This window comes from Bufo bufo, chromosome 1 (genome assembly GCF_905171765.1).
Source record: "Bufo bufo chromosome 1, aBufBuf1.1, whole genome shotgun sequence".
Lineage (NCBI taxonomy): Eukaryota > Metazoa > Chordata > Amphibia > Anura > Bufonidae > Bufo > Bufo bufo.
The window spans coordinates 229,935,931-229,957,669 of record NC_053389.1 but is presented as its reverse complement, the minus strand read 5'-3'; the positions used below and the strand labels follow the sequence as shown (position 1 = coordinate 229,957,669).

Below are 21,739 nucleotides of genomic sequence, written 5' to 3'. Positions count from 1 at the left end.
AATTCTCAGCCTGTAGATACTGAGGACCTATTCTCAAGAAAGGTCATAAATATCAGATCGATGGGAGTCTGACACCCAGCACCCCCACCAATAACAGTTGATCAGACCTCCATCGATTAATGGACCTTGCCTGAGGACAGGACATCAATATGGAAAACCCCTATAAAGACAAAGGGGATCATTTACAAACTGGTATATGCTAGATTACTGGCGTATATCCATCACAGATTGCGGCACAAAGGCTATATGCGCTGCAATCTGTGACTTTTCACCGCTCATGCCAGGTCTAAAAAAAGGGGGGCATGATGTAGGCGGGGAAGGGGGCAGGCCACTAGGCCTGTCTCATTTATCATTTAGTATCACTATAATACTACCTCCTATGTACAAGAATATATGGTAACTACTATAATACTGCCCCCCCCCCCCCCCCCCCCCGAGTTATATTTACTGAAGACCTATCCTCGGGATAGGTCATCAATATCAGATCGGCGGGGGTCCGACACCTGGCACCCCCGCCGATCAGCTGTTTGAAGAGAAGGCACGTGCCGTGCCAGTGCCGCCTCCTCTTCACAGTTTACCATCTCGTCGTTGCATCTGCAGTGATGAGCAGGTGGTATTACACCCAAGCCGTCCAATTCATTTCAATGGTACGGATCGCTTCTAAACACTTGTATAGGAGCGATCCGTCCCATTGAAATGAATGGGACGGTTGGGTGTAATTACACCTGCTCACCGCTGCAGATGCAACAGCGAGAAGGTAAACTGTGAAGAGGAGGCGGCACTGGCACGGCGCGCGCCTTCTCTTCAAACAGCTGATCGGCGGGGGTCCGTCCGATCTGATATTGATGACCTATCCTGAGGATAGGTCATCAATAAATATAACTCGGACAACCCCTTTAAGAAGGTTGATGTGAAAAGGAAGACTTCAATACTTGACTGGAGTTGCTCTTTATAGTACTGGACTGAATTATCAAGAATATTGGTCCATCAGAAAATAGCTGCCCCTCATTGTGTAAGTACATGGCCTTCTTTAGAATGATTCCACCACTTTTTCACCAATCAAATCGGGATTCGGATGGTCTGTACAGAAATAAAAAGCTGTGTGCTGTCACATAATGCTCTGCAGGTCTCGGTTTTAATGTGATGGCGTCGCAAGCACTGCAAAAGGTCCTGATCCGGAGTGGGGGCTGTGTGAGCAGACGCCTTGACACGATGCTCCGCTCACACACCTGGGGGCTCAGCTGAAATGATGCTTCACTGGGAGTGGGGATCCAGGGTGGGGTACGTCACTGTCTGGGCCTGTTCAATGATAAACAGCAGCATGTTAGGGGGATTCATAGAATAGGAAAGAAAAAAAAAAGAAAAACAAAATGCAGGTATCTGTCTTGGAAATGCAGCAACCGTTAACATGCTGTTGTTTGTCAGTCCAACTCAAGGCCTAAGGTCTCCATAGGGCAGACTCTGCACTGATATATAGTACAGAACCATCCCTGGTTCTGTTGTGTTTAATGCATTTTTTTTTATAATAGGAGACTTTCATTTTAATAGCAGTATAATAAAAAGGTTAAATTTTACAGGTGCCAATCTGTAAAAAAAAAAAAAAAAAAAGCACTAGTATATAGATCATTTCATAGGTGAAGGAATTCATACAGAGTATATAGCCGAACAATAGGAAGAATAAATCTGCAACCACAATCAAAGAATTCCAGCCACAGCCGATATTCACATCAGTCTAGTAACCATTACTAAGTTACATTGCAAAGACATGAATGTCACTTTTGCTGAGTAATACAATGTGCACGACCTGCCAAGAAACGCAGTGAAAGGCCCCTTTCACACGGGCGAGAATTCTGCGCGGGTGCAATGCGTGAGGTGAACACATTGTACCCGCACTGAAACCGGACCGATTCACTTCAATGGGGCTGTGCACATGAGCGGTGGTTTTCACGCATCACTTGTGCGTTGCATAAAAATCGCAGAAGGTTCTATATTGTGCGGTTTTCACTCAATGCAGGCCCCATAGAAATGAATGGGGCTGCGTGAAAATCGCAAGCATCCGCAAGCAAGTGCGGATGCGGTGCGATTTTCACGCATGGTTGCTAGGAGATGATAGGGATGAGCAACCCCGGACCCCATTAAAGTAAATTTACTGTATTATTGTCCCTTCTAACCATGCTGAATGAAGAGAGAAGGATCTTTTATCTTCATTCAGCAGGACCTGCGCTGAAGTCACCACGCTCACCACGTGGTGAGCGCAATAACGTCATCAAAAGGTCCTTTTGCAGGTCCTGAAAGAAGAAGAAGAAAGAAGACGATGCCGGCTGTGCGATCAAGTGGATGAAGGGAGTCAATTTTTTTAATTTTTTAACCCCTCAATCGACATTTTAGTAAGCATTCTGTATTAAGAATGCTATTATTTTCACTTATAACCAAGGGAAAATAATAAAATCTACAGAACACCTAACCCAAACCCGAACTTCGGTGAAGAAGTCCGGGTTCAGGTCTGGGTATCACATTCAGTTTTTATCACGCGCGTGCAAAACGCATTGCACCCACGCGATAAAAACTGAACAATGCAACACAATCGCAGTCAAAACTGACTGCAATTGCGTGCGCACTCGCGCGGGTTTCCAGCAATGCACACGCGACGCATCCGGAGCAGATCCAGGCCTTATCCTGACAAAGATAGTTTGTACCTCTACCAATATATGGAAAAGTATGACTACTATAATACTGCCTCCTATGTACATTAATATAACTACTATAATACTGCCTCCTATATACAAGAATATAACTACTATAATACTGCCTCCTATGTATAAGAATATAACTACTATAATACTTCCTCCTATGTACAAGAATATAACTACTATAATACTGCTCCCATGTACAAGAATATAACTACTATAATACTGCTCCTATGTACAAGAATATAACTACTATAATACTGCCTCCTATGTATAAGAATATAACTACTATAATACTGCCTCCTATGTACAATAATATAACTACTATAATTCTGCCTCCTATGTACAATAATATAACTACTATAATACTGCCTCCTATGTACAAGAATATAACTACTATAATACTGCCTCCTATGTACAAGAATATAAACTACTATAATTCTGCCTCCTATGTACAATAATATAACTACTATAATACTGCCTCCCATGTACAAGAATATAACTACTATAATACTGCCTCCCATGTACAAGAATATAACTACTATAATACTGCCTCCCATGTACAAGAATATAACTACTATAATACTGCTCCTATGTACCAGAATATAACTACTATAATACTGACTCCTATGTACAAGAATATAACTACTATAATACTACCTCCTATGTACAAGAATATAACTACTATAATACTGCCTCCTATGTACAAGACTATAACTACTATAATACTGCCTCCTATGTACAATAATATACCCACTATAAAACTGCCTCCTATGTACAAGACTATAACTACTATAATACTGCCTCCTATGTACAATAATATACCCACTATAATACTGCCTCCTATGTACAAGAATATAACTACTATAATACTGCCTCCTATGTACAAGAATATAACTACTATAATACTGTCCGTGTCCCCTATTTACAAGAATATAACGAATTTAATACTATGCCATGAAACGCAGGCTGGGTATAAATATATTCGTTATAACAAGGAACAGAAAATGCACAAACAGATGGTCCAAGGGGAACACAGAAATATTTCACAAAAGCTTACTGGAAATTAAATAAACTGAAACGAAGATTGGAAGATGCGGACTGGATAGAGGATTGTGTTCTGTGAGGAGTGTGATGTGGGATACTGGATGTGACAGTGCGGTAGGATTAGGAGTACGCCCCCCGGTGCTGCCAGCGCTCTGCTAGATAGGGATATGAATTCAGGGAAACATTAGGAAGGTGACTGCCATGTAATAATGATACATCGCAAGTGTTTGCATTTTAAAGCGCAAATATTCTTAGATTTCTGTAGAGCAAGAAACAGGCGTCTGTGCAATGTCACGTTGTCTCCTTAAGACAATCAGGGGGTCTTCCCATTGTTCCAAAATCGCAGTGTGGCAGCAGAAGGACTTGAGGGTCTTGTAGGGGAGGGTCTCACATTGGTCATTCTCACAATCACTCATGGTCATGGCCAATCATGTGCCATAAATGTCTACTGTGGAAAGTCCACTAATAAGAACCTATCACATATGACATAGAAATTCATCTACATCTTGTAGAATGAAGATTGAACTAAGAAACCAGTGCATGCTGAGAGATGTAGTACTACAGCAGTCATTGGCCACAGTATATGGATATACTCCATTCCCATGTACTGCTCTGCGTATCTGTACGGGCGTTCTGCTCCGCCATTATGACCACACCGAACTGGCCGAACTCTGTACACTCAGGAGTCTTGCATTTAAAAATCTCTGCTACTGGGCTTTTTTCTCTGGCATATCATTCTGGACTGCGGTAGTCTCTTCCCCTGGCCCATTAGACGGGCCAGTCTCTTCCCCTGGCCCATTAGACGGGCCAGTCTCTTCCCCTGGCCCATTAGACGGGCCAGTCTCTTCCCCTGGCCCATTAGACGGGCCAGTCTCTTCCCCTGGCCCATTAGACGGGCCAGTCTCTTCCCCTGGCCCATTAGACGGGCCAGTCTCTTCCCCTGGCCCATTAGACGGGCCAGTCTCTTCCCCTGGCCCATTAGACGGGCCAGTCTCTTCCCCTGGCCCATTAGACGGGCCAGTCTCTTCCCCTGGCCCATTAGACGGGCCAGTCTCTTCCCCTGGCCCATTAGACGGGCCAGTCTCTTCCCCTGGCCCATTAGACGGGCCAGTCTCTTCCCCTGGCCCATTAGACGGGCCAGTCTCTTCCCCTGGCCCATTAGACGGGCCAGTCTCTTCCCCTGGCCCATTAGACGGGCCAGTCTCTTCCCCTGGCCCATTAGACGGGCCAGTCTCTTCCCCTGGCCCATTAGACGGGGCAGTCTCTTCCCCTGGCCCATTAGACGGGGCAGTCTCTTCCCCTGGCCCATTAGACGGGGCAGTCTCTTCCCCTGGCCCATTAGACGGGGCAGTCTCTTCCCCTGGCCCATTAGACGGGGCAGTCTCTTCCCCTGGCCCATTAGACGGGGCAGTCTCTTCCCCTGGCACATTAGACGGGGCAGTCTCTTCCCCTGGCACATTAGACGGGGCAGTCTCTTCCCCTGGCACATTAGACGGGGCAGTCTCTTCCCCTGGCACATTAGACGGGGCAGTCTCTTCCCCTGGCACATTAGACGGGGCAGTCTCTTCCCCTGGCACATTAGACGGGGCAGTCTCTTCCCCTGGCACATTAGACGGGGCAGTCTCTTCCCCTGGCACATTAGACGGGGCAGTCTCTTCCCCTGGCACATTAGACGGGGCAGTCTCTTCCCCTGGCACATTAGACGGGGCAGTCTCTTCCCCTGGCACATTAGACGGGGCAGTCTCTTCCCCTGGCACATTAGACGGGGCAGTCTCTTCCCCTGGCACATTAGACGGGGCAGTCTCTTCCCCTGGCACATTAGACGGGGCAGTCTCTTCCCCTGGCACATTAGACGGGGCAGTCTCTTCCCCTGGCACATTAGACGGGGCAGTCTCTTCCCCTGGCACATTAGACGGGGCAGTCTCTTCCCCTGGCACATTAGACGGGGCAGTCTCTTCCCCTGGCACATTAGACGGGGCAGTCTCTTCCCCTGGCACATTAGACGGGGCAGTCTCTTCCCCTGGCACATTAGACGGGGCAGTCTCTTCCCCTGGCACATTAGACATGTTCCACCAGGTGTTGCTATAAGACTCTCAGGAGAATATTTAATGCTTCGCTACTGCAGATTTTTCCAGGTTAATTACATGATACAGACGAAAAATCAAGTTTAATTTTATGCAAAGGAAACCGCGCAAACGGCAGATTAACCCCTTACTCTCTGGACACCAACACTAGGCTCTAAAACAACACGTCATGGAATGGTGGATATACCCCTCGTCCTGCACCCTACTGCTATATGATGGGATGACGAATCGCCTCCTGTGATTTCCACTGCCCAAGGAGGCGCATGCAGGGGTAAAATAGGTAAAAATTTGCAGCAGGGGAAAAATAACGAGCCATCTGATATACCCTGTGTGGCCTTGTAATCGTCATGTATGCCACCGATGCATTCCCAATCAGATCGGTATCCAAGATCATTATCACTATGAGTGCATTCGGATGATGAGACTATCAATACATAGATATAATACAAGAGGAACAGGTCTCTAATGGAAATACCTTCTAGGAGCAGAAAAATAACCATTTATAAGAAATGATCGACTGACGGATACAATAAAACAGTACAGGACAAATTAAATCTTCCTCACAGCTCCTTGTCAGATCTGCTGAGGCTTTTAACACCTTTTCGTCCGTGTGACTTCTGCCTATGAGACGCCTGCGATATAAATACAGTGTTTGGAACCAGATTGAAAGAATGATAACAGCAGCGCAGAGTATTTTAGAAAAGGAGTAAGCTGATCTTGTGGAAAGTCACAGTGATCAGACAGTCAGTCAGTGAGGACCCTCCACCACTTTCGGGGCTCCGTTCTTAATATAGGTGGGGGTCCCAGCGGTGGGACCCGCACCTATCAGACAACCCCTTTAAGGTGATGTGCCCTGTTTTTTTTTTTTTTTTACATCTGCGAATTACATAGTGAAATGAGCAGGGTCCACAGGAGAGTTACACAGTGGAAGGAGCAGGGTCCACAGCAGCACAGAGCATTTCAAGAGAGAAGTGTGCTGATCTTCTGGTGGTTATATAAGGTCTGAGCTGCATGTGACGGGGGCATGGATCAGTATTTACAGTGATCAGGGTATTCCCTATAGTTACTATACACACGTTTACGCAGCCACTGGGGGGTGGCTTCATACAAATATATACAGAACAATAAATTATAATTTTACTAATAATCATCTAGCACCTTGATCATGTACATAGCCTTGGTGAACACTTTAAATAGATTGTATACTTTTGCAGACAATAAACTCTTATGTCGATATCTATGCAGACCTGTGTGTCTCCATGGTTACAGACTACAAACAAACCCTGTGTGTAGTCTGATCCTGCATTCACGGGCCAATTTAGTTTATACTGCCCAGTAAGTCCGTCAGCTTAATGGCTATTATTTGGATCAGCCTTTATTCTGTGTATTGAGCAGCAGGCAGGGGTTGTCAGAAAATGCCCTGCCGTATTATTGGAACACTCCTGCCTGAGGTACATATTAGTATATTTTCATGAAAGATGAACCTGTGTTTCAAAAGGGACCTGACATGTCAGTTTTAGTAACTGCTTGTATTCCCCATGTAATAATTATTCTGAATCGTCTATTCTACACTCTATCTTGTGCTATTCCTCTAATAAAAGCTTATGCATAAGTTAGGGAGGGGCTGTTCTTGTACAGTCTCTCACTGACCGCACTGATTGGACAGTGGCAAACTAGTAACACCCAGTTGCACATTTAGTTATAAAATGTTATTCTAGTAGGAATAATAGAGGAATGGCACAACATAGATTAATAAGGACAGATGCTTCAGAATTGTCGTTTTTTGTGGAAAACAATTATTTACTAAAACAAACGTGTCAGGAGAGGAGACGGGTCCTCTTCAAGGAGTAGGGGTCAATACAGTCAGCAGAGGATATTATTATATCAGAGATCACAGCTGAAAAGCAGTCCATGGATTCACCAAGAAATGTAGTGGGGCTCCATGTGTTAGATCTGGGGCTGGAGACCTGACACGGTTGTACCTCAAGGTCTTACCTCGGTGGAGATGGTTTCTGCTCTGCATCTGCAACAGGGCAACAGAACTGGTGCAAGACAGTCTCATTCCTGAAAAGACAGAGAAAGCCAAGTATTATTATAATCAGCAGATGTTAGAAACATGTCCAAGAAATGTCAGCCACTGACCAGTATGTGAGGTCCAACCTCAAATATCAGCGCCTCCCACAGGACTCCTGTACTGGATACTGGGGAATCCTGTACCCTCCACTATGTTGCTCTTACTCCTTTACCTCCCAGTTGCCTCCTCATGACACCGCTCATAACATACAGCCCTGTCCTCACCAATATCACCACATATTTACACATTCTTCTCCTGAAATACTCTGTGCTGCTGGGGAACCCTGTACCCTCCTCTATGTTATTCTCACTCTGTGGCCTCTTTCGGACAAGCGTATTTGCAATGCGTATATAGTCCAGATTTTATGTTCCGGAATCCGCTGCTAATGTTAATGAATAGAGCTATTCACATGGGCGTATAATTTCCGTCAGTATTTGAAATCCGCAGCATGTTCGACTTTTGTGCGGATTTGTTTCCAAATACGCACATTACAGTCTGTGAAGTGCGTAAATAATGAAGGAAGGAAGAATACGCATGTAAATCCTGATGACAATACTGGTGGTATATCAGGATCCGGAGCCAGAAAACGGATTTCAATACGCTCGTCTGAAAGTGGAACTGTGACTTCCAGGGTTGACAATTGTCCAATAATAGGTAATTTTTTCCTCTGTCCATAAAAATATATATATATGTCCATGATTTTTTTTGAGGCTGGCGGTTCTTGACTAGATTATTTATTTTTAACATACAGACCTGTTCTCACCAATATCATCACATACTTACACATCCTTCTCCTAAAATACTCAGTGCTGCTGTGAATATTGAATATTCTATGGTATGCTTGTGCCTGTTTTAAAATCAAGTACACAAATTATGTAAGAAACGGGGAATGATGAACACGCCTAATGCTGAATTTCTCAGGGTGGTTGTTCCCTGGGAGCAGCAGAGTAAACAGATTTCCTGTAATATGAGAGCTGCTGCAGTCTACAGCATCCTGACAGATTGGAGAGAATACTGGATTAGAAATCTCCCTCTTCTCTAATGTTCCATCTCAGACTTTGATTTATCAGTTTATATATTTATTCTGTCATTTCTTCTGTCTATTGAAAATGTACTGATCCTCATTTCAGTACCTATACCAGAGAAAAGAAGAAAACACTCAGCATGTCCAGCCTAAGGACTAAAAAAACAAATCCAGATACTAACTTGCATGGTAGGGACATTTTATAACATAAAAGAATATAAACTACTATAAAACTGCCTCCTTTGTGCAAGAATATAACTACTATAATACTGCCTCCTATGTACAAGAAATAACTACAATACTTCTCCTATATACTAGAATATAGCAACTAGAGTACTGCCTGCTATGTACAAGAATATAACTGCTATAATACTGCCTCCTATGTACAAGAATATAACTACTATAATACTGCCTCCTATGTACAAGAATATAACTACTATAATACTGCTCCTATGTACAAGAATATAACTACTATAATACTGCTCCTATGTACAAGAATATAACTTCTATAATACTGCCTCCTATTGTCACGAGGGTGTCAAGAACCACGCCTGACTCCGTTATACCCGGGGACAGGAAGTCGCAGCGGTTGGCTGCAATCTCTATGTAAGATAGGGCTGTTTCCTTGTGGTAGCTTTCTGGGTTTGCTTTGCAACCCTTTTGGCTCACTCAGGGATCCGTAGCTTCTTCTCCTCAGCTGTTCCTTGTCCAGCACTCCCAACCTCCTTATATTCCCCTCTCACACTTCTCTGGTTGCCAGATATAGAGCTTCCTGCCTGGACATCTATTCTGACCCTCTGGAGCTGTGTTGCTGCGTTCTGTGGTTGTTGGTCCAGAACGCTACCCTCCGGATCCCTGTTGGACCTTTGTGGTCTGCTGTGGTCGCCCACCTGGGTGTATGTGTTTGTCTGTATTGTCTGTCCTCTCCCTGGTGTTTCCCTCTTAGTGTCAGTGGTGCGGACTAGCGATCCCACCGGCCCGTTCACTATCTAGGGCTCATTTTAGGGAAAGCCAGGGTTTAGGCACGTGATCGCCGCACGGGTGAGGAACCCGTCTAGGGACGTCAGGGCAGTCAGGTGCCAGCCGCAAGGTGAGTCAGGGGTCACCACCTTTCCCTCTCCCTTGGGCAGGGCTTTCCCTTTTCCCTCCCTGTGCGTGACGCCGATCATTACACCTATGTATGATAATAGAACTACTATAATACTGCCACTATGTACAAGAATAGAACTACTATAATACTACCTCCTATGTACTAGAATATAACTACTATAATACTACCTCCTATGTACTAGAATATAACTACTATAATACTACCTCCTATGTACTAGAATATAACTACTATAATACTGCCTCCTATGTGCAAGAATATAACTACTATAATACTACCTCCTATGTACAAGAATATAACTACTATAATACTGCCCCTATGTACAAGAATATAACTACTATAATACTACAAAGAAAAAGGGGGTCAGTCAGCACATCCCAAAGAGCAGGGGCACGTTGCTATGGCTGAGAACAAGACTGTTAAACAAAACATGCAATGCAACAGCTCTCTGCAAATCAAATAAAGTACAAAATTGCAAATGCTATACTAGTTAGAGATGCTTGGCAAATCGTTTTGTACAAAATTATTTGAGCCCGTCTGCCGCACGTCAAGGCGATCTCTAGTTAGACGGGTTCCTAACACAAAATTTTACCTGTTATGTGCCATGACGGCTACCATATAATTCAGAAAGTGCAGGTTCCACATGCATGCTGGATCCGCCTGAATTTCTGTCATTTTTTGGTGCCAAAATGGCCTCCATTATATCCACGGAAAGCAGTTACCAGCATGCATGCCGTGCCCACTCCACACCACCCCTGGCGCCAAAAGGTCACCAAAGACTGCATTGAGAGTCCAGACGTACACACACACACACACACACACACACACACACACACACGTACACGTACACACACACACACACACACACACGTACACACACACACACACACACACAAACAATCTCTCTCCTGGTGCCAGATGGCTTCAGTGGGTGAGGGGGAGCAGGCCAAGCTATATACTAACACTAATTAAAATCAGCCAATGGGGCAGACGAGCTGGTCAGGAGTGCACACACCTCCAGCACAAGCTGCAAAGAAAAAGGGGGTCAGTCAGCACATCCCAAAGCGCAGGGGCACGTTGCTATGGCTGTGAACAATATATGGTAGCCGTCATGGCACATAACAGGTAAAATTTAGTGTTAGGAACCCGTCTAACTAGAGATCGCCTTGACGTGCGGCAGACGGGCTCAAATAATTTTGTACAAAACGATTTGCCAAGCATCTCTAACTTATTAGTATAGCATTTGCAATTATGATGCAATTTTGTACTTTATTTGGTTTGCAGTGAGCTGTTGCATTGCATGTTTTGTTTAACAGTACTATAATACTGCCTCCTATGTACAAGATTATAACTACTATAATACTGCCTCCTATGTACAAGAATATACTATAATACTGCCCAGTGTACAAGAGATAACTATTATAATACTGCCTCCTATGGGAAGAACAAGACATGTCCTCTGAATATGACAATGATGCAGGGACATAATCTGGGAGGTTGCGGTTCAGCCTCGCGTGTAGATCCGCATGTCGTGTCCTTCACACAGATAATGGCAGTATCTGTGTGCTGACATTTGGCCGGTTGTCACCTCCATCTTCACAGCCACGCTCTGTAATTCAACCCACTTTGTGAAGTGTCGATTCTAATGAATAAATTACACCTTCCATCATTTTCCGGGATCCTCTTTATTTAAGGACTTTACAGATGTCATGTCACCATCTCTTTCAGCGCTGCCCCCCTAAGGAGATCCTACAGAACCCCCAGTACGACTGCACACCAGGGATGGAGAAACACGAGTCCAGTGGAGCATATATTGTGGTCCTAGGGAGGTAAGGGCAAGCTTCCTGGAATGGCGGTCAAATCAGTCAGGCCGTGATACTTAATCCAGTCATCATTTGCATGGATTCATCCTGCGGAAACTTGGCTGCGTTGAGACGATCGTGCGTAGATTCCATAAATACTTTTTAGTCTAAGGAAACAGCCTTGACCTCTATGGACAATGAGGGGTTAACAAGAGACCTGAAGCTATTGACCCCTGCCAGGATAATGAGGTCACACATATATGAGATCGCCTCCCCCCATCTTCTCAATGTGACCCTGATCGGTGCACGCAGCCAACTAATACAATATATTGGATGCAGGCCCTGTTGCCATGACGACAGTACGTACAATATCATTATTTGCACGCTGCCTCCTGATGTGCGGATGTGACACTCTCCGGGAATCACATCTGCACCTTCACTGTAATCTCCCAAGGCCCCCTCCAGGAGTACAGGTCATATCTTCTTTAATTACCCATGGAGAACCCCGACGAGCGGCGGCGCCATTAATTAATGCTCCCTGACCTCAGCTGTGGAGGCCGTCACCACTGAACCTGTGCTACTGCTGACATCAAGGGGCCGAGTATGTCCAGATACACAGCAACATCCCTCAGCTGTGGGAAGTATTAGGCCTGTACGGGTTTTTGGCCTCAGGATGTAAAGAAAAATGTTCCCATTCACTGACAGCAAGCAAATCCATGAGGGTTATGGCTCCGATCAAGACAACTATTTACACACAGCGCTCTTTACACCGATCGGATTCAGATTTACTTATTTATTTATTTCAAACACTGGCGCAGTTCTGTAAGGGTACATGCACACGTTCAGGATTCATGTGCGGAGAATCCGCAGGTGTTCGCCGGCAAATCCGTGCGGTCAATCCGCATCAATTGGTGCGGATTTGCATGTAGATTTTCTGCATGCGGATTTTACTAAGGCTACATGCACACGACCATTGTGTGTTTTGTGGTCCGCAAATCGCGGATCCGCAAAACACTGATGGCGTCCGTGCACGTTCCGCAATTTGCGGAACGGCACGGACCGCCTTTAATATAACTGCCTATTCTTGTTCGCAAAGCGCAGACAAGAATAGGACCAGTTATATTTTTTTTTTTTGCGGGGCCACGGAACGGAGCAATGGATGCTGACAGAACACGGAGTGCTGTCCGCATCTTTTGTGGCCCCATTGAAGTGAATGGGTCCGCATCCGAGCCGCCAAAACCGCGGCTTGGATGCGGACCAAAACAAAGGCTGTGTGCATGAGGCCTAAGTGAATGGAGAAAATCTGGTCAGGAAAAATAAAATAAAATTGAGATGCTGCGGAAAAAATCTGCATCGTGTGCACTGAGAATTTTAACTTCTCATAGAATACAATGTACATGACCTACGGTGCGGATTTTCAGAGTGGAAAATCCGCATGCAATCCTGATCGTGTGCATTTAGCCTAACACGATCAAAAGATGACGACACGCATTTTACCGCAAACGACCCTTGAACTTTGTCTCCTACAGAGATGGCGTGACTACTAATGAGGGTAACCCCTATAACGCTTACAAGGGGTGTCACCCATTTATTTGTAGACTCTGGGAGGCCAATAAATCATATTTCTCCCTGTACCCTATGGCTAGGTCTACACGACGACATGTGTCGCGCGACACATAGGGCACAACTACACTGCAACATGTGTCGCACGATATTAATGTCACGTGACTATTTTTATAATGGTAGTCTATGGTGTCGCACTGCGACAGTCGCAGAAAAATCCATCTTGAATGGGTTTTGTGCGACACCATAGACTACCATTATAAAAATTGCCGCGCGACAAGTGTCGTTGTGTAGACCTAGCCTTAATCTTCTTTACTACCTGGGTGCCAGTCTTCACTGTAGTTCTGGCATTCTATTCACAGATCATGACAATCTGTGTAAACATATGCATAAAGCTTGCAATCTATACAGACTCCTAGAATAGCTATGTGTCAGTCTTTACCGTTTCTGACATTCTATTCCTAAACCAAGACACTCAAGATTAAGCAATAGTTATCGTCAGAGGTTGCTACCGAGCATGAATGAATAATAAATGAATGGATTTATTATAATGATCATATATTTTTTTATATTGTCAGGCACAGTGCAATCCATGGCGGCTCCCGGAATAACCTTTAATCTACGGATTTGCCGCAGTTCCCCAATACAGACTAGAATCCAATATCTCCTCTGGGAAAAGCTTTAAGGGGGGCGCATATATTAATCTGCGGAGCGTGATATGAAACATGATTTGCATCCAATTACCCGTCCTCTCACAACGTATTGATGCGTGAATAGCTGGTAAACAAGGTCTCCTAAGAGGGCGTAGGGCGACCCCGGCCCGTCTCATTAGTGCTGCTGATAAGTGGCTTCCTGTGTGGCTCAGCATTAGAATCCTCCTCCATGGTGATGTCCAAGGCCATATTCACACTGCAGCGCAGCGACGAGATGTCACATCACATGTAGTGAAGGGGTTTTGGAAAAGCTAATAAATGGCAAAGGTTACAATAGATTTCACTGAACGGGAGGTGTAACCCTTCACAGTCCATCTGTTAGTAAAGCAGACCCAGATTAGCGCAACTATAACATGACCCAATTACACTCAGCTAGCGGGCGCAATGACGCCCATTAAGGGAAGTGGGAGGTATTTTCCTTCTTCCATAGAAGTAGTAGTGTCCCCCTGATGCCACCTCAGAATGGATTTGAGGCAGGGGTCACCTCTACGTATTGGGGTGCAACACTAGCAGTTCTAGACATCTAGCGGACATCCCGACCCATCAGCTTGGTTTTATTCAATGGATGGAAGCACTACGATTTCTTACTCATCTATCATTCCCTATGATCAGCCATTTCAGACTTGGGGGAGTGGGGACACTTAAAGGGGTAGTCCGGTTTCATGAGACAACGGGACAACCCTCGGGATCAGCCTGAGGAGTTATCTAGCAGATGCCACGCCGCTGCTCCAGTTCAGGCCTGCAATTGGCTACAACGGTCACGTGTCTTCTGCAGCTGGGTAAGTAGCACCCGGATGGGAGAACTGGAGCGGCTGCACCGGATCTGCCAGGTAAGTACCGGATCCCGAGGGTTGCCCAGTTTTCTCTTGAAATCAGAGTACAACTTTAAGGCCTCCATAAACATTGCCAAGAATGATGGGTTAAGGTGTATGGGGAGATCCAGACTATCCCCCAGCAAATGTAAGGATCGGGGGAAATTAATGCATAGGCCCCCCAGAGCGCCTAGCTTGGGGGACACATACACCTTTACAGGGATCTCAAGTCTCCCGGAGGTTCAGGGAGTCTCCCGCTATTAGATAGCGGCTCCCTGACGCCCGCATGTGAAACAATAGCAGAGCAGAGAGATAAGAGAAGTGACAGGACAGAGTTTAGATTACAGGTTGAATTAACCCTTTAGGGTCAAATTGGCTTCTCAAGGAGATCTATATGTTAAAGGCATCCCTTCTTCTGTCTCATTCAGTAGCTATAGAACTATTGAGATAGATGTATTTTTTTTTAATACATTTACACATTTAACCCTCCATTTTAATTATATTATTTACCCCAGTGTTAAATTCACCCCCCCTGGATGCTTGTTTTTTTTCCTACAGTGGGGTAGATAATTACACACAGGGTTTTAAAGAATAAACTTCCTGACTCAGACCAAGAGCCGACTCAGCGAGTCAGCAAGTGAATCGAAGCATCCGCGCATGCGCATTGCGCAACCTAAGCTTCGGTTCACTTGCTTCTTGTCAGCTCAGCGAATGAACCGAAGATTCGATTCATGAATCGGTTCATTTGAATGAACTGATTCAAATGAACCGATTCATGTGAAAGATCCGAACTTCCCATCTCTAGTTTACTCGCAGTAAACCTTTCCGGCAACCTGTAGCAGTGTCTCTTTCTCGGCGCGTGCGCACAGTGCAAGAAGAAGCCGATGCCAGCAGTGCGCAACGGCGCATCAGGCTGAGCCTGTGCGCACGCGCGGGATCTCAAAGCGGGAGGGAGAGGCGGCACTGAGGAGTAGAAGGCGGCGCTGGGCACGAACGGTGATGCGTGCGGCCGGGCACCATGCATCCACAGACCTCCCCTGCTTGGGCACCTAAATTCAATGATTGACAGGTTAGTAAAACCTGTTTTTCCGCAGAATAAAGCCACAAATAGCTTTTATAAGGCCACCTTAGAAATCAGAATGCTACCCTGGACATGAGCAGATGTTTAGCTCACAGGGCTTATAGGACAGAATCCCTTTAATCATATACATAAATATGATAATTTGGGGCAGGGTAATGAGCCCAGTCCTCCACACCATAGAGCAAAGTGTGCAGATACTGCATATGTTTGGAAAATGTAATAAAAAGTTCGTGAAAAAAAAAAGAAAACCTCCCTGAAATGAGTTTTTGCAGGTTGGGATGTCTGCCTTTAGGGTTTTAGATATATTTTTTGGGGTATTTCTGTCTCTCTTCTCCTCCCCCCCCCCTTTTTTGTATTTTATCAGGTAAAATCTACCTCAGGAGGAATTTTACCTGAGTAAAGACGACCGGTTGGATCTGGATTGAAGCGGTCCTAGGTGAAGTGTCCAGGTCTCTCCTGATTGGCTGTCATCGGTTGCTGGGGGAGAAATCCAGGAACTTGATTTGTTGTGGCGGAAAAATGACACCTTTATAATGCGGCATTTGGCTGTGCTAGGTGCCAGTTTGAAGAGGACCTTGATCTGCGCCCGCCCTCCCTCTAAATAATTTTTTAATTCATGTCGCATGCTTTATTAGTGGGGTTTATCACTCAGCTACAGCGGAGTGGATTGTGGTTTTAATAGTTAAATGGACTGATTTAATGGTTAATGAATTATTTAATTATTCTAAATGTATTAAGGGAGTAATGGATGTTTTGGTCATTTAAGGGGTAACTCATAATGAAGCATTGCGGCCTTTCCATTCCAAACTTGGAGTCTATTGGTATTTATTTAATAATTTAGTTATGTAGTTTGATGGGTGTAGTGGGCCTCCATGTTTTTGTCTGATCCCGTTGCCCAACCACCAGAAGTGTCTGACAGCGGCTTTCTCATCTCTCCCTACTGAATACACATGTGTTCGGCCGTTAATGTCCAGTGTCCTTTTCAAAGTGCTGCGTGCCACAACCCAATATATGTCACATACCTCCAGTGCCGAGAACCTCCAGAGACATCCATATGTGTCACCCATATCTGGCCATTTTTTTTGGTTACTGGCCCTTTAAGGGAGAAAGCTGCCCGCACTGTCTATCGTCATAGGGGGGGGAACTTTATTACTGGGCCATGGATGTCACAGGCTCTCGCCACCGGCCTCCCTGCAGGACCCTTCTGCTGTTTGAACGCATTCAGAGGCCGCTCGTCCCTCGCCGCTAATGAATCTGTCATTCGTTCACGACACAGATGTGCTTAGGCATTTTAGATGAGACTGTAAATTCCCACCGCTGATAAATGTGCGAGGGACGTCTCCAAAAAACAGCTCTTCTGCGACATTTACAAGACTGGCGCATTTGTAATATTCACCGTCACTACATCCCACATGGATGCCGCTGCCTGTGTACTGTATGCCGGAGACCAGAGTCATCTGCTCAGAGCTGCCCAAATAATGATGCATCTCCGCAAGACACTAAAAAGGGGCCACGCCATGATGAATGCGAAAAATAAAAATCAGACGTCATATAGGACAGGGGTCAGCTGTTGTGAAACTACAACCCCCAGCATGCTCTATAATCCTTTATGGGAGTTCTGAGAACAGCCATGCTGGGAGTCGTAGTTTCACCACAACTGGAGTGCCAGAGGTTGCTGATCCCCGATACAGGACAGGACAATACCTAACCAAGCTAGAACCAGCCGTGGACCTCAAATGGATCCAGAGATCTCCACATTCATTGCTCTGATAGATATATATTAAGCTGGCAGTTTAGGGGGCATATACTATATCGGGGCGATGGGGGGGGGGGGGTGTCCTTTTCAATGCAGCTGAAGGATGGAACAGAGCATGTGCTTCCATCTCAGTAAGCAGGACTGAAAAATTAGAAAAAGAGCAAACAGCAGGTGGCGCTATACAGACAGATTTCAGCGAATAACTTCGTGGCTATACTAAGTTTTTAATTACATGCAATTACAAAAGTATTCAGATCCAGGAGCTGGTTTGAAAAATTGAGAATATTTTTTATGGACAACCCCTTTCTTAGGATTTTGAATGGTAAAACAAGTCAAGTTACGCAGCAAGACATCCATATTGAAATTAATTGACGTGCAGTGTGGTGGTTTTTAAAAATTCATTGCAATACCACAAATATGATTTTTTTAAAATATTTTTTGCCTGTTGAAATGAATATGTCAAATTGGCTTTTTTTTTTTAGCCCAATTTACATGGCGGTTCCGATTTCTGTCAGCAAAATAAGGACCTATGTAAATTCATGTGGATGTCGTATGGAGTCCGGGTGCATCCGTTTTTCTTCTACAACGACTGACTTGAATGAGTTTTGGATGGAAAACAGACAAGACTTGTGCATTCTGCGAGTTTCTCAGCACTAGGGATGCCACCTTCCTAACAAGAAATATCCGCAGAGTTTACATGGGTAAAAAGGGGGCGTCCCATGACACAAAGTGCTATTTGACACCGATTGTTTTGTAATGAAAGAGGGTACAAGAACGTAATCTTGTACTGTCTCTTTGAACTGGCAAAGAACTTTTAGCGCCGCTTGGATGAAGGTGGGTAGCATGGCCAACAATAGGGGGGGGGGGGGGGGGGGGGTTATCTCCTGGCCAACACAAGGAATAAGAATTCTGACAACTGGGCCTGGCTTCTACAAGCTTCTAAGGGCTGACAAATGAACAATATTACTTGTTCCCTTATTAATTGATGGTACTGTCATACATAAAGCATTTGGGGTGTGCAGACTGTGTTTGAGATGTACTTTATGCTGAAGATTGAGGGAGTGGAGCTAGATGAACCCATTGCATTCACACCCATGTCAAGTGTGTGTGTGTGTGTGTGTGTGTGTGTATATATATATATATATATATATATATATATACACACACACACACACACACACACATACATACATACACACACACACACACATATATACATACACTAATAATTTTTTTGTCTGATCTGAGGACTGATTAACTTCCAGGTTATTAACATGGGGGTCTGATTTGAGGTCTGATAGGGGGGTCTAAATAACAGGAGTGGCAGTGGCGTCTGGAGCAGGAGAGGAGAGTTGATTTTTTTTTTTGTCTGATCTGAGGTATGATTAGGGGTCTTAGTAACATGTGGGTCTGATGTAAGGTCTAATTAACATTGGGGGTCTGATTGGGACTCTGACCTGAGGTCTCCTTCTCTAAAACCTACGTGCGTCTTATAGGGCAAAAAAATATGGTGTGTATAAATATATATATATATATATATACACATATACATACACACACAAGGCTTCAGCTCCAACACTCCAGCTGATCTGAAACTACAACTCCCAACATACTTCATTCACTTCTATGGGAGTTCTGAGAACAGGTATACAGACTGGGAGTTGTAGTTTCACAGCAGCTTTAATGCTGTATGGTGCTGACCCTTGCCATACACCTGTTTCACTGCTGCCACTGAATAGAGCAGTCCTATGCGGAAACCAAGTTTATCCTGGTTTGCTATACTGTTTTTTTTTTTTTTTTTTGTTTTTATTAATTAAAAATGATCATTTATAGCAACAGTGAGCAAAAATAAGTTTACTGACTGAAGGAATCCTTTCCCTTCTGTCAGAAATATATTAGCTGTTATTCCATTACTGTAGCAGGGATTTGCTAGAGAAGCAGCCGCATGTTTTAAGCTAAATATAGCTATGAAAACGTTAATGGTGTTTGTGTGTTTGGTGTGACTTATTTTATGCATTATCTGGAAGCTGCTAAATATCCGAGTCGTGGCATCGTTATATGTTCAACTTATGCGCAGAAGGGTGAGAAGATGAGCAAGCAAACATCTACTTACTGCTTCTCTGGGGAAAAAGACCTTCCATGTGTGACAATCAGAAACCATGTTCTGATTGATTGGGTCATGTACAGTTATACAGGGGAGAGGGGGTCTACGATTCTTCTCCTCTCCCAGCAGCACATCACCCCCCCCAATTAGGGCTCTGAAGGGGAGGTGGGCTACTTCAACCTGCTTTATCTCTGGCTGACAAGGGGCTAGAGATACGAGTCACATCTGGTTTTAAAACTCAAACTCCAAGCTTTAAGATAAGAATGGGATTGCAATCTAGCTGCCGCAGATACAGCCTAGAGTGAGCTCTGCGACAGAGCCGTTAGTACCTCCTTGGCTACTGTAGGGAAAATTACTGTCAATTAAAGTAACCAGAAGAAATTAAATACCAGCTTTGCCCTCCTGGTTGTAATACTGGCTAGTTTAAGGGCTTGTCCATGAGGGATTTTTTTTTTTTTTTTAACAGATCCTGCAGCAAACACCATGCTGAATAATCAAGGGTTTATGCCATGGTTATACAGGTTAAATGTGGTGGACCCACTTACAGCTTTAGTGAAATTTAATTGGGCTAATCTGCTGAGGTTTCGTCAGTGAGGGAGCTGCGCCATGAACTTATTTCTTTACATGGTCTGGAAAACCATGTGGAAATAAATCATGGTGATATGACCAGTGGGTGACCCACGTGACCAACTCCTCTGAGGGAAAGGTCTAAGCACACCACTTGTTCTTCACACGATACCTCTGATGGTGAGGAGAGAGACTTTCCCGAGGGGAGTACCAGGTGCTACCTCAGAGGGGAATTGGAACACGAGGGAATCAGGACCAGAGTGTGAACCTACTGGACTGACCTCCAGGTGACAATACACCCCGTGGATGCTGGGAGGCCAGAGGCTGATCAGATGGAGGGGTAGTCAGGGTATAGAGGCAGAAGTCAGGGCAGGCGCAGTCAGGCAAAGTCTATAAACGTAGATCAGGGTCAGGGCGGGCGGCAATCAGGCAAAGTCTGTAAAACGTAATCCAAAATCCGGTACACAGAATGACAAGAACCAACAGAACACCTTCACTCAAACAGGAAACTAGACTAGCTAGGAACCTACAGCCTTCCTGTAGATGGAGGCACCTTTAAATACCTCCTGCAGACCAGCCATAGCCCGGGGAAGATGGAAGGCATCCGCAGGCTGCCTCACAAAGAGAGGAGAGAGACGCCCGCACACACCCTAAGGCTCCATTCACACGTCCGCAATTTCGTTCCGCATTTTGCGGAACGGAATTGCGGAACCATTCATTTCTATGGGGCAGCACTTCCGGATCCGCACTTCCGCAAAAAAATAGAACATGTCCTATTCTTGGCCGCGATTGCGGACAAGAACAGGCATTCTTTTAGTGCCGGCAACAGAGGTCGCGCTGCATTTTTTCTGGAAGAGTAAAAATACTCCTCTTACCATTTTTGAGGAGTATTTTCAGCCGATGAGGAGTACGAAAGTTACAGTAATTCAAATAGTTAATACGAAGGCCTACATAACATTAAGGGGTTGCTATTTATGCAGGGAAACCATTACTAGTACTCAAGAACTGTCTTGCATGCATAAATAGCAAATTTAGACAATTTTAAATTTTGCTAAGGTCACTATTGCGCTGAGGGCGGTCAGCACCACTGAGGTCACTGTTGCGCTGAGGGGGTCGGCACCACTGAGGTCACTGTTGCGCTGAGGGGGTCGGCACCACTGAGGTCACTGTTGCTCTGAAGGGGGGGGGGGGGGGGTCAGCACCACTGAGGTCACTGTTGCGCTGAGGGGTCGGCACCACTGAGGTCACTGTTGCGCTGAGGGAGTCGGCACCACTGAGGTCACTGTTGCGCTGAGGGAGTCGGCACCACTGAGGTCA

At 45.0% G+C, this 21,739-nt stretch overlaps 1 protein-coding gene across 6 annotated transcripts in view; it reads right to left on the bottom strand.

Moving 5' to 3' along the window:
* The window catches only part of IQSEC3 (IQ motif and Sec7 domain ArfGEF 3), a 148,880-nt gene that overhangs the window by 101,286 nt on the left and 25,855 nt on the right, over positions 1 to 21,739 (bottom strand). For all 6 annotated transcript variants that reach the window (XM_040436318.1, XM_040436325.1, XM_040436334.1 and 3 more), the window contains exon 2: positions 7,814 to 7,882. In XM_040436318.1, the coding sequence (XP_040292252.1) occupies positions 7,814 to 7,882 (69 nt within the window). The remainder of the gene's footprint in view (positions 1 to 7,813; positions 7,883 to 21,739) is intronic.